The sequence below is a fragment of the Chaetura pelagica genome, unplaced genomic scaffold (assembly GCF_000747805.2).
Source record: "Chaetura pelagica isolate M959 unplaced genomic scaffold, ChaPel_1.0 scaffold464, whole genome shotgun sequence".
NCBI classification, from domain to species: domain Eukaryota; kingdom Metazoa; phylum Chordata; class Aves; order Apodiformes; family Apodidae; genus Chaetura; species Chaetura pelagica.
Genome location: NW_009952981.1, coordinates 356,595 through 368,571, shown reverse-complemented (window position 1 = coordinate 368,571; position 11,977 = coordinate 356,595). Strand labels below are relative to the sequence as shown.

Genomic DNA, 11,977 nt, shown 5'->3' with positions numbered 1-11,977 from the left:
AGGGAACAAGCTTGCAACTGCATTTGAGGCCAGCCCAGCATTCGAGCAGGCTGTGAAGGCAGGAGTGAAGAGGGATGTTTCCAAAGTGTGCTGCTCAGACAGGCCTTATGGCAGATGTTAACCCAAGTACCACTCTTTCTGTAGTGCTAGAGGTGGAAAGAAAGTGAGGGGACTGCTTCCTGACCCTTTTCAGGTGCAATGTGAGAAGAGATCCTCTGCTCTCTTGTTCTCCACTTGTGAGTAGGATGATTTTTTCTGAGTGTGACTTTTGCACTTCTGTGATTTGGAACCTTCCTTGTTTGAGTGGCACACCTGGCTTTATGTTGTTCACTACCAGTACTGTCAGCTCAATGAAAAGCACTTTGCTTTCTTCCCTAAATAGGCTGAGCCACTGGACTTGCTTTCTGATGTTGCCTCTTTTTTTGTATTTTTTTTTCTTTTATGTTTTTCATCAGTTGCCTTGCCATTGGAAGAACAGTAAAACAGGTTCTTTAGTACATGCAGTGGTTTTAATTTTTCTGAGCAGATACAGCACATGAGAGTTTAAGGTTTCCTGTTTGGGGAAAAAAGTAAATCTTGTGAATTCCAAGACAGCAGAATTACTTATAAAGCACACAGCAGTGAGGAAATCCTAGGCTGTTAAAAGATTTCAAAGATTGGCTGAGAGCTTGGCAGCTGCCTCTGAGCTGGCTGTGGCCTTACCCAGGGACCAACTGAACCAGCAAGAGAGGAGCCTTTTGTGTCAGGTACAGAGCCTGGCTTCATGGTGGTGGCAGCTGAGGAGCAGGGACATGCATGTAACTTTGTGGACTGGTTGTTTAGCATTTTCATGCAGACCTGTTCCTTTCTGACTGATCAAATGGAGACATTTTTCTCCTTGAACAGATTAACTTGATGGCATGTTTTAACTAGGTGTTATTTTTCAGTGTTTCATCTCGTGTTTTTTTGAGAAGCAGCTCTAGCTGCAGTGTGCTTTAGATGTCAAAAGGATGAAGAGTGTTTGTGAAGACCTTGTCTCCAAGCTATTCTTTCTTTTTTTGCCACACAAGCGGTAAAGTGTAAGAAAGTTTGCAGAAAGGCATCAGTCCTCTGTGAGAGCTGCTCAAGCTTATTGAGACTAGAACTGTTTGAAAAATTCTGCTGCCTCAAGAGCTAGTGGCAGCCCCAGAAGAATAAGCTTTTGAAGGTAGATTGAACTCTCTGGTGAGTAGGGATTTTTTTTACCTCCTTTATGTTTCTTCCATAGGTACGTGGTGAGGTGACAGCTATGGCATTCAACAAGATTTGGTGTACTGTAGCCCTTGGACTTCTGCTGCCTTTTTCTTGTGCCCATACGGACTTCTTCACTTCCATTGGTGAGACATGCTTTGGTGCTGCAGAGCTGAAAGAATTTCTTGATGACTCTCAAAACTGATTCTGCAGTGGTGTGTTAATGTTGTACAGGGCTTTAATTGGTAGAGAATTAAATCCACTTGCTAGTTCTTACTGACTTCTTTATTTTGGAAGAAATGACCGAGGCTTGGGTTTGTGTTCAGTGTGTGTCCTTATAGGCAATGAATTTTAAACAGAATTGTGATGTGGACTGTTGCACATATATAGAAGCAATGAAAATAGTGGCTGAGGGTATGTAATGATGCCAGCATGTCAGCATCCTGTCTCTCAGGTTCTGATGGCCTGTGACACAGCTGAAGATATGGACTGCATCACTTGGTGATGAACCAGTTCAATTGCCTGCTTGCAGGAAATGAAGCAATTATGAATTAATAACAGAGTCTGTTAGGGTACCCATTGAAATCAGGCAAGTAATCTTACGAATAAAATGCTGGGATGGTATTGTGTATCAAACATGAAGGCTTTGTATATTTCTGTAGATTTATCTTTATTTGCTCTGCCTTATGTATGCTTGGATGAAGGATTACTGTATTGCAACCTACTTCCTTTTCCAGATGAATCCTAAATGAGTTCTAATAATAAATATGAGATACTATGTTAATTTCCATGGCAACAAGCTTGGTCCAACATGAGATTTTTTCCTTACAAAAAAAATAAATGCAAAATTCAAATATTCTTTCAGGATTATTTAAACAAATGCAGAAGGAATTTGGGGAAGCAAGAATTGAGAAGAGGAAGAAAGTAGGAGAGAGGAAGAACTCTTACTCTCAGTTCTTGGGTTTTCATTTCTCCAGGACTAATCAAACTCATTTGTTTTCTAGGGCATATGACAGACTTAATTAATACAGAAAAAGATCTGGTGGTGTCACTGAAAGATTACATCAAAGCAGAAGAAAGCAAGCTGGAACAGATCAAAAAGTAAGCACCTTGTTTTATAATGCTAATAGTTAACAGTTTGAGTCCACCCTTATGTAAAAAGTGCTCCCCAAGGCTGATTAAACGTGTGGAATTTTTCCTCTGAGGCAAAGCTTAAACCATCAGTTTTTGCTGGGCCTTTGTCTCAAGCCATCGGTTTGTTTTATGGAACTTTCTAATGGTGAAACCCAATCAATCCTCTTTATGATGCCTTCACTTTAGGTCTCCATAATTCCCAAGGGAATGTAGTTACTTGAATGACAATTAGCTTATCATAGAATCCTAGGGGTTGGAAGGGACCTCGAAAGATCATCTAGTCCATCTAGCTTGTTGGAAACTGAAACCCAAGGGGTCTCCAAATGAATGTTGGAAGGACTGCAATGATCCACTAGACATAAAAGCTTTAAAAAGTGTTGGTGTTGCCAGTGAACAGTAAGAGCAGCCTACAAGAACAGAGTCTTTTTCTACATCATATATTTTGATTTAAAAGTATAAGCAACATAAAACTTCCTTACTGCTTTTAAAAATGAAATGTGACCATTGCTATTACTGTGTTGCTTGACTCTGTAGGTGTGAGGACCAGAACCAAATATCTCAGATTTTATCAGAGCTAGAAATAAAAAGTTGCTATCACTGAACAGGGTGGTTTCCTGGCTTTCAAAAATGTGTATAAATCTGTCATGAGGATGTTTAAAGAGTGTTAGAGATGTATTAATTTTATTTTGGCCTTTGTACGTTACATTCTGCTGTCCAGGAAGAAAGATCCTTCTGTTGGACTTTATCACTTCAAGTACGTAGTTGGAATTGCTAATAGGTTTGGAACATCATAAGTATATTCTTTTCAGCTACAAATTAAGGTGGGAGCATGCTGACTGGACACCTCAAAGTGTCTAAATACAGTTTATCATATAAGCATCAAAGCTCTGTTTTTATGATGTTAGAGGTCCCTGCTGTCAAGTCAGGGAAGTTAAAATAACTGCCACAGGTAGAAGAACCTGGAAAAAAAGGCCAGAATCGTTTGAGTTTGTTGGGCTTTGTGCTGTGGCTGAAGGGTGTTGGTAGCTTATGTTGGCTTGAACTCAGTGAAAGTGGGTGATTCACTGAAGCCTGGAGGGTGGCTCACACCTCATGGGTGGCTTGTGGTGGAGGCTTGTATGAAATAGAAACTACTTGAAAGAAGTCCTTGCCTTGTGGTTGCCGCTCATGGCTGCAGTGACTTTGAGCTGCTCTTTAGATTTCATAGTCATGCAGTCTGGAAATGGAGTCTGGACTGACCATGTGCAGTGTGAACTTTGTTGGAATTGGTTTTTTGAGGCTTCAGTTTGCTTCAGCTAGAGTGGGTCCATGGGAGCACTTTGGACACCCCATTTTTGAGGAAACCCCATTACTCAGGTTGCTGCTGGCAAGGCAGGAGCTTTCAGAGTGTAGGAAAACAGCTCAAGACTGTGTGGGAAGAGGGAATGTAAACAGCAGCACCTCTAACAGTTGTAAACATCTGCAAACTTAAGTCAGGCATCCCAAATTATGAAGCAAGCTGAATGCCAGCTTGTGTAAAGAGTTCCCTCCAGGCTACAGATTTTGTGTGTGCTTTATATTGGTGTTGATATTTCGCATTCACTGTAGGGTGTGGCTTTTTAAACGTTAATTTTTCCGGTTTTCAGGGTAGTTACATGTCTGGACATTCTACCTCTGCATTGTTTGAGAGAGAAGGGAGGTTTGCTTTTTTGCAGGCATGTAGAAGCATAGCTGGGGCCTGTGGGGTGAGGGGTGAGTCTGCTGGCTTGGGACTAGAGCACACTCCCTGGATTTTTACATTAAGATGATAGATGAACAGCAGTAGCTGTTGAAAGGTGTGCTTGTGTTAGGGTGCACCAGAGTTGTGAATGACTTCTGCCTCTGGCTGAGCTCGAGAGGTTTGTGGAGTCCAAACTGTAGAACCAGAATGTTGATCTGGGCTCCTCATTTGGAAGCATAACAACGTGTTTCTCAGAGCAAGGCTACAGTATGGAAGGCAGTTCTGTGGTGGAGGAAAAGGGCTTAGCATAGATATGAGAGTTTGTCTAGAAGGAAAATAATTTTAGATGAGTATTCTGTATTTGAACTGACTTTTCTGTAAATGTTAGAAAAAAGTGCATTTAAAAACAAGATAATAAATGTGAGTAAAGCTTTGGTTTTGATTAAGTCCTGCATGAAAACTCATAATGGATCTGCTGGCATACTGCATTTGGTATTTGTAAGAAGAAGTTCCTTCAGCAGCCAACAAAGACCACAAGAGCAACATAAGATTTAGGCTGCAGCTGAGGAAGAAGATTTAAACGGAGAAGAAAAGCCCTTTTTTTTCCTTCTGGGAGAGCTTTGTATATAGCTAATGTAAAAGTTTGCAGTTTGGCTTGATGAGTTTTATCAGTAAAAGCTGTTGAGTAACTCAAAATAAGTGTGGCAGACTTTTTACCAGAGACTTGAATGAGTGTGTATTTTCACTGTAGATGGGCAGAGAAGTTGGATCAGCTGACAGATACTGCTACAAAAGACCCGGAGGGGTTTCTGGGACATCCTGTAAATGCATTCAAGTTGATGAAACGTCTTAACACAGAGTGGGGTGAGCTGGAGAACCTGGTTCTGAAGGACATGTCAGATGGTAAGTGTGCCTGTAGTAAGAACAAGATCATATTACAGTTCATTTACACAGCTATGTCTTTGATCTGTGGTGGTTTCAGTTAGACTTGTAAGTCTGCTTTTGAGTTGCTTTAATAAAAAAATAATAAATAATAATGCTAGAAGATCTGCCATTTTGCTGTCAGTGTTGCTATAATGTGAGCTTTACAAAAATCTAGGAAAAACTGCAGGTTTTTAACTGAGCAATCTCCTTGGATGCTTTACATTTTCCAGAGGGTCAGGGCTTGCTTCACATACCCTCCTGCTTCTTGCAAAGTAGTATTTTAGGAAATTTCAGCTCTTAAGTTTGATAACTCCATTAAACAGGAAAAGGGAATTAAACTCTTTTGAGCCTAAAACATGTGGGACTGTCCTTGAGTATGGTCAAGTGCTGTTGCTGTTCCCAGAGTTGTTGAGGTGTGATGGCTCAAAACCTGAATGTTGGCTGAGACTGAGCATTTGTGGAACTGGTCTGAACTAGTGCAGTGAACACTGTGCTGCCTCTTTTCTTCTGCAAGAGTAGAAGCCCTTCAGTGGGGAATAGGACATGAAATTGTTGACCGTGAAAGTTACTTAGCAACAAGGAAGCTGGGATGGTGACATTTGACCTCTAAGAAACCATCTCAACAGCTAACAGATACCAGGTGTAGGTTTGTAGTAAGAAATGATAAAAAAATGCTTTCAAAAAAGACCTAGGGTTAGTTTCTGATAAGGGTTCAGCACAGTCAGCTCTTGCTTGTTGCTGTGGGGAACTGAATATCCTGGCTGCACCTGCCTGCCAGAAATCTGGACCCCAGGGCATCTTCATTCATTCAGCCCTTCTGAATGAAAAAAGGGAAGGCGGAACAAAAAAACTGGACTGTTTCATTCTAAGAAAATTGTTAGGAAAAAGGAAAATAGTGAGATAAGCACAGTGCAGTAAAAGAAAGGATGAACAGGACTGAAAGGATATGGTATATTTTTTAAACACCAACCACCTTTCTGAAAGCTGGTAAGTGTTATCAGGTCTGAATAGTTAAAAAGGACTACTGAAGTGTGGCAAAAATCGCAGATTTGGCCAGTTCATTATTTTTTGGGTGGTTTTGCAGCCAAGTGTTGCACACTACACTTTGTCTGGTGTTGGTCAGGCTGCTTAGTATTCTACTGGTGGATATTAGATGAACTTAGCAAACATCCTACTGACAGTGTCCTTAGTTAAAACTCTAAAGCTTATTGTCCTTCTGGATCTTGGGACTAGTTTGCTGAGTAGAAAGGTTACTTTTCTGAAGATGCCAGAGTTGACTGTCAGATTGTTCCAACTGAAGTCCTCACGCTGGGCCTTGTTGGTGCCATTCCTTCTGGTGCCTGTGTGTTCCAGGATGCTGGTGCTGCCTTCCTGCGTGCTGGAGTTCTTCTGCCCTCCTCAGTGCTAACAGCCCACCAGCCTCTTCACTGTGCAGAAGCAAAAGGGAAAGAACCATGTCTGTTCTCCCACTAGAGAGGGGAAGGTGCACTAGCTCTGCAGAAAGGCCCTTGCAGTAGCAGCAATAGCAGTGGTTGTGTGTGTCTTCACCAGAGCAGCAGGAACCTTTCACAAAGGGAAGATGGTCTCATGTGACTCTGATGACCAGGGAACAGTTCCTAGAGAGAATATTTTTTTACTTTATAGAGCCTGCTTGTTTTCAGTTCCATAAATGAACATAAATGAAGAAGCACCCTGGTGCTTCTTTAAAAAGCTCCCACGTTTTTCCTGTTGTTCCTTTCCTTTCTTTTCACAAAAAAAAGTTGAGATGCTAACTTTTCAAAATGCATCCTGAGTTCAGGTCAGAGATGGGTGAAGTTGGATCTTGAGAAGCCTTTTTAACATTGTGTGTTTCTCAAATCCCTGTGTAAATACAGAAAGCATTTAGGTTCATCGTGGCTGCTTAGTGGCCTAAAGTCTGGTCAAAAGCTGTTTACAGTTACTCATTAGCATTTTTGGTTCTATTTATTAAGCAGTCTTAATCTTAGTCTGCTCTTATTAGCACTGTTTGGTTTTTTCCTCTTCTAAGTTATCTGTAAATTCCATGTTATTTAATGAAAAGCCTTTTGGAAGGCAGATTGAGTGGAATGGTTCTAACAACTACCGGTATCTTATCTGTAATGTTCTCCGTGCAGGGGTTGTTTCTTTGTTCTGTGGAACTTAGTTGGTTTTTTTTTAACCTGTTAAGACAAAAATAGTTTCTGTGTGAAACTGAAAGGCTACTCCTGGCCTTTAGAAACAAACCTTCATTGTTTGTCAGTGCTCTGCAAGGCTCATGGCTCTTCCTGACTTATTAATGGCCTTTCTTGAAGTGTTAGCTTTCCCCAGAGTAGGGAGTCATTTCATGCATAGAGTTTATAGAATCCTTGGGACAAAGGAGACCAAACATTTCCCTGTCTTTCCAGGCTTTATCTCCAATATGACCATCCAGAGGCAGTTTTTCCCAAATGATGAAGATCAGACTGGTGCAGCAAAAGCCCTCTTGCGGCTTCAAGACACATATAATTTGGACACAGACACCCTCTCAAGAGGGAATCTGCCAGGTAAGAGTCACTGATTTTATTTTCAGAAGACCCTGTTGAACTTTTACTGAATTTCCTTGTAACAAGTCTTTGGACTCTTCCATCCTCAGCTGTGTGGTGTGAGGGTAACAAGAGGCTGGAGTTAGCTAATAATTAATGAGGTGTGGATTGTTGAGCACAGATTGATGTAGGTGTCAGTTTTAATTCTGCCACACCTCAAGAGAGAGGAACCTGTTTCTCCAGGCTATGCTGGGGAAGAGGAAACCTGGGAAGAGCTGACCTGCTCTGGCATACTCTCAGGTCTGTTGCTGTGGTGGTTCTGTTGAAAACTGCATCCACTTGGCTTCCCTGCCCTGGTGGGCTTTCTTCTGTCAGTACAGCGCCGAAATGCACGTGGGTAACACACTGCACAGAACACAAGGCTCTGAACTGAGACTGTCCTTCATCCTGTCATACTCCTTGCTCTGCTCATATGCTCATTTTTTGCCATACTAGAACTCAAGTATTTCTTTTTAGTTGAAGTCTGCATCTCTCTTCTAGTTATGATGATTCAGTGTTAATAGTTTTTATTAAAAAATATCAATGGCCATCAAGTCTTGCCTGGGTGAGGATTTTCCATGTATTGAAATAGTTGTGCACTGGTAGATACCTCATTTTATTACCCAATGTAATGCATTTTAACAAAGTTCTATTTATTGACCCTTTCCCACTGATGGGTAAGATGGATCTTTCAGCTCAGGAGTCACTGAAGTTTCTTTGAGCTTAAACTTCATGGAGCATGTAAACTGAAAAACAAAATACAGCACGTACACAGATAGGAGCTTAGGTGGCATTTCATGAGGTAATCTTTAATAGGTTTATATGCAGGAGAAGACACACTTCATTCTTCTTAGAAGACACTTTCTCTGCTGAGTTTTCCTTGTTTCTTCTGCTCAAAAATAGCTCTGTGCCAACTGGCAAAAAATCAACTCCGTACAATCCATCTGTGTTTTTACAAGCACTTATTGTGGTCAGATGCCTAATAAAATTAAGGGTAATTGGCTTTATATGTTATGATGTATAACCTTGCTTTTGGGTTTAGTTCAAGACTGTCTCAAAGACCTACAGATTCATTCTAATACAATAAGGGGTTTGTTACTGTTTTCTTAAAACAGCACAAAAATCCAAGACCAAGTGCTTTGGGTGGACTGTAATTTATTGCTTCTTTTGAAGCAATCAGCTGTGCAGGCTGTGTGTAAGGAAGTGTAATTGCAGGATCTGGAAGTCCTAGACTTGGTCTCTTCAGAGCTCCAGAGAGGAACATCTCATGTGGTCGCTTGTTTGTGCTCTTTGTCTTCCATCCCAGGGAGTTTGTTTTGCCAGGTCGCTGAGTTCTGATCAGAATCTAACCTGCTGTCAGATTGCTCATTAACTCTCCTTCCTCTATTACAGGCTATGCTGTTGCTTTATATTAACTAACAGCCCTGTTTGATGATTTCTGTCTGAGGCACCCTTGTAAGAGTCCCTTTTTACATGTGGGTGTTATGCTGCTTCTAACCAGGCTGTGGCTCTGGAAGCTGTGGCCCATTCCAGTGGATCTCTCTGCCTGAGAACGCTCCTCCACCACCACCCCCAGTTCCCCAATCTATGTGTTACTTTAGAGTTTGCTGCTGCAGGCACAGAAACCTGAAATCACTGGCCGTGGAAACCTGAACCACAAGGTGTTTAATTAGTGAGCAGAACACAAGTTGTTCCGTGGGCCACTGCATTTCATGGACTGTCTCTGCACTATTTCATCTCTTAAGGCATGTCTTTGGCAGAAGAATTTCCCTGTTGGAACACTGCTGTGGGAGAAACTGGGATGCTGTTAGAAATTTGGGATGTATCAAGATATAATCAGGAGTGTAATTTTAGCTGTAGGACTGGCAGGTCCCATTTTCTTTTTACTAGATTAAATTTGGTTTTTCATTGGGCCTTAATTTACAGTGGCAAAAATAGGAATCTGTAATTTGCTTAGGAGTGCTTTGATCTTCCAGAGATCTCTTCAAATGTTTCTAAAAATGATTGACTTCAAAAAATCATGAGCAACTGGGAATTTACTGACTGCTGGTTTCTTTTTCCTCCTCCACTAAATTGTCACTAATGAGATGAGAGCTTCATTAACATTTTGCAAGTGATAATGTGATGTCTTAGAAAACAGATTGCTGAAACTTCATATTTGCAACTTACTATTGCTCTTGCTCAAAGTGTTGGGGGTTTTTAATAAGGAGGACTTATTTTATTTTCCACTGAAGGTAAAGACATTGAGCTAGTTACTGGTGTTCTGGCAATGGAAAACTGCATCTAACTTCTTCTGTGTTCTGCCAAGGATTTAGGAAATAGCCACCACAGAAGGGAACTGTTGGAGAACAGAAATAAACTGTGCTGTGAAGAAGAGGAAATAACCAAATGTTGCTCTGAAGACTGGTCTGGAATTCTGTATAAATTCTATTTTATTTGGTTTGTTTTAAATACAGGTGTGAAGCACAAATCCTTTTTAACAGCCGAAGATTGCTTTGAGCTGGGCAAGATTGCCTACACTGAAGCTGACTACTACCACACTGAGCTCTGGATGGAACAAGCTCTGAAACAGCTGGATGAGGGAGAAGTGTCTTCTGCAGACAAAGTCTACATTCTGGACTACCTGAGTTACGCCGTGTACCAGCAGGGGGACCTGGGCAAAGCCATGATGCTCACCAGACGCCTCCTGGAGCTGGGTATGTGAGAGAGGGAGCTGCAGCTCCCTGAGGTCCAGCTCTGTGAGCAGCTGCTAGCTGTGCAGAGATACTGAGGAGCGTAGTCTGGCCTGTGTTCTGACCTTTAAATGGGTTTTGAAATGGATTTTTACTGATACTACTACCCTTAACATCTTGAGGTCTAGTTTGCAGTAAAATAAGGCTTATATTACCATGAATCATGTTTTGCTACTAGTTTAGATAGGCAATTAGAGTCTCAGATACCATGTGAAAAAGTGTCATGGTTAAGAATTGCTTTGCTTCTTCCCATTGGAGTGTTTTTTACCTGCTGTCACTGCTGGCTTCTAACCCCTTGCCTGCCTGAAATGTGGTTCTCTTCCTGTGTCTTATTTTCCTGTATGGAGATTACTTCTCTTTGGGGTACAGGCAGGAACAAAAGTAATTAAATTAAAACTAAATTGGTACAGGTTATTTAAATGCAGATTAAGCACACTTTGAGACAAAAAGCTTGGAAAAACAAGATATACAGAATGCAATACTGCAAACTAAGCTTCTGTCTGGTTTATGAAATAGGAAGTTGATGCTTCTGTGAATGTTGCACTGAGTGACTGTGTGATGGGAAGCTCAGAACTAAACCTAATACAGCAAAGGCCAGTGAGAACCATTTAATAATGAACTGAAGCTGATTCTCTAAGTTTAATGGTTGTTAAAAGCTTTGTCACCAGAAATGTTAATTCCCACTGGGGAGCTTTTTAGCTTTGAAGCCAGTCATGCCATCCCAGCTCTCTTCCTGTCCCCTGCCTTTGTCTATCCCTCTCTGGTAAGACTGGCTGGAAGGGCCAAACCCTTTTTCTTTGTGCTTGACCCCCTGTGCCTACAGAGGATCCTGGCAAGCACTTACCTGTGAATATGTTGAGCTTCACCCTGAAAGCTCTGTGTGTTTTCCTGTGGATGAGTTAGGATATGAGTGTGTTGCAGGCCAGCATCACTTCCAGCTTAGCTCACAGCTTAGCTATCCTCTGAGTGCTCTCAAACCAGAGTCAATGTTTCTAATTTCTGTTTGAGGAGCAGTAGGGTGCATCTGTTTTCTTTTTCCTTCTCTGAATAGCCTTTTCTGGATACTTCTTCACAAGCTGGGAGCTCGCCAGTGATACTTGTCTGTTTCTTTGTGTATAGATCCTGAACATCAAAGAGCAAATGGAAACATGAAATACTTCGAATATATCATGGCTAAAGAAAAAGAAGGAAATAAGTCCAGCACAGATTCAGAAGAGCAGACAGAGAAGGAAACTGAGGTTAAGAAAAAGGATTACCTGCCTGAGAGAAGGAAGTACGAAATGCTGTGCCGTGGGGAGGGTCTCAAAATGGTAAAGTGGTGTAGACTGTTTTCAAATGTATGAAACCAAGTGTAACAAAGCAATGCCAAGAATTTGTTTGTGGTGTGAAAGCAAGGAAGTTGTTAGAGCAGTTGGCTGGGTGTGTAGCACTGAGAATTAGTGTCTGTTGGATTTCTTCCCTGCTTCATTCTGTCCAGTAGACAAGTATTGCTGCCGCAGGCACTGCTGGCTCACTTGGGTGTGCTGCATCATTGGCATGAATGGAATAAGGGTGCTGGAAGGTCTAGGTGTACTTACAGTTGCACTAGGGGGTGTTTTTAGTGGTAAAATCATTTTTAATGGGACTGTGGTAAAGTATTGCATGTTGCAGTATGACACAGTAATCTGAACGTGCTGAGAGTACTGCTTTCTCCAACTCAGTCTCTTTACATAACACTAGGG

The 11,977-nt window shown here is 41.5% G+C and overlaps 1 protein-coding gene across 2 annotated transcripts in view; it reads left to right on the top strand.

Moving 5' to 3' along the window:
* The first annotated feature begins 1,267 nt into the window (after positions 1–1,267).
* Positions 1,268–11,977, top strand: part of P4HA1 (prolyl 4-hydroxylase, alpha polypeptide I) — a 25,160-nt gene continuing 14,450 nt past the window's right edge. For both annotated transcript variants that reach the window (XM_009996397.1, XM_009996395.1), the window contains exons 1-6: positions 1,268–1,355; positions 2,214–2,310; positions 4,794–4,945; positions 7,369–7,506; positions 9,981–10,220; positions 11,376–11,566. In XM_009996397.1, the coding sequence (XP_009994699.1) occupies positions 1,268–1,355; positions 2,214–2,310; positions 4,794–4,945; positions 7,369–7,506; positions 9,981–10,220; positions 11,376–11,566 (906 nt within the window). The remainder of the gene's footprint in view (positions 1,356–2,213; positions 2,311–4,793; positions 4,946–7,368; positions 7,507–9,980; positions 10,221–11,375; positions 11,567–11,977) is intronic.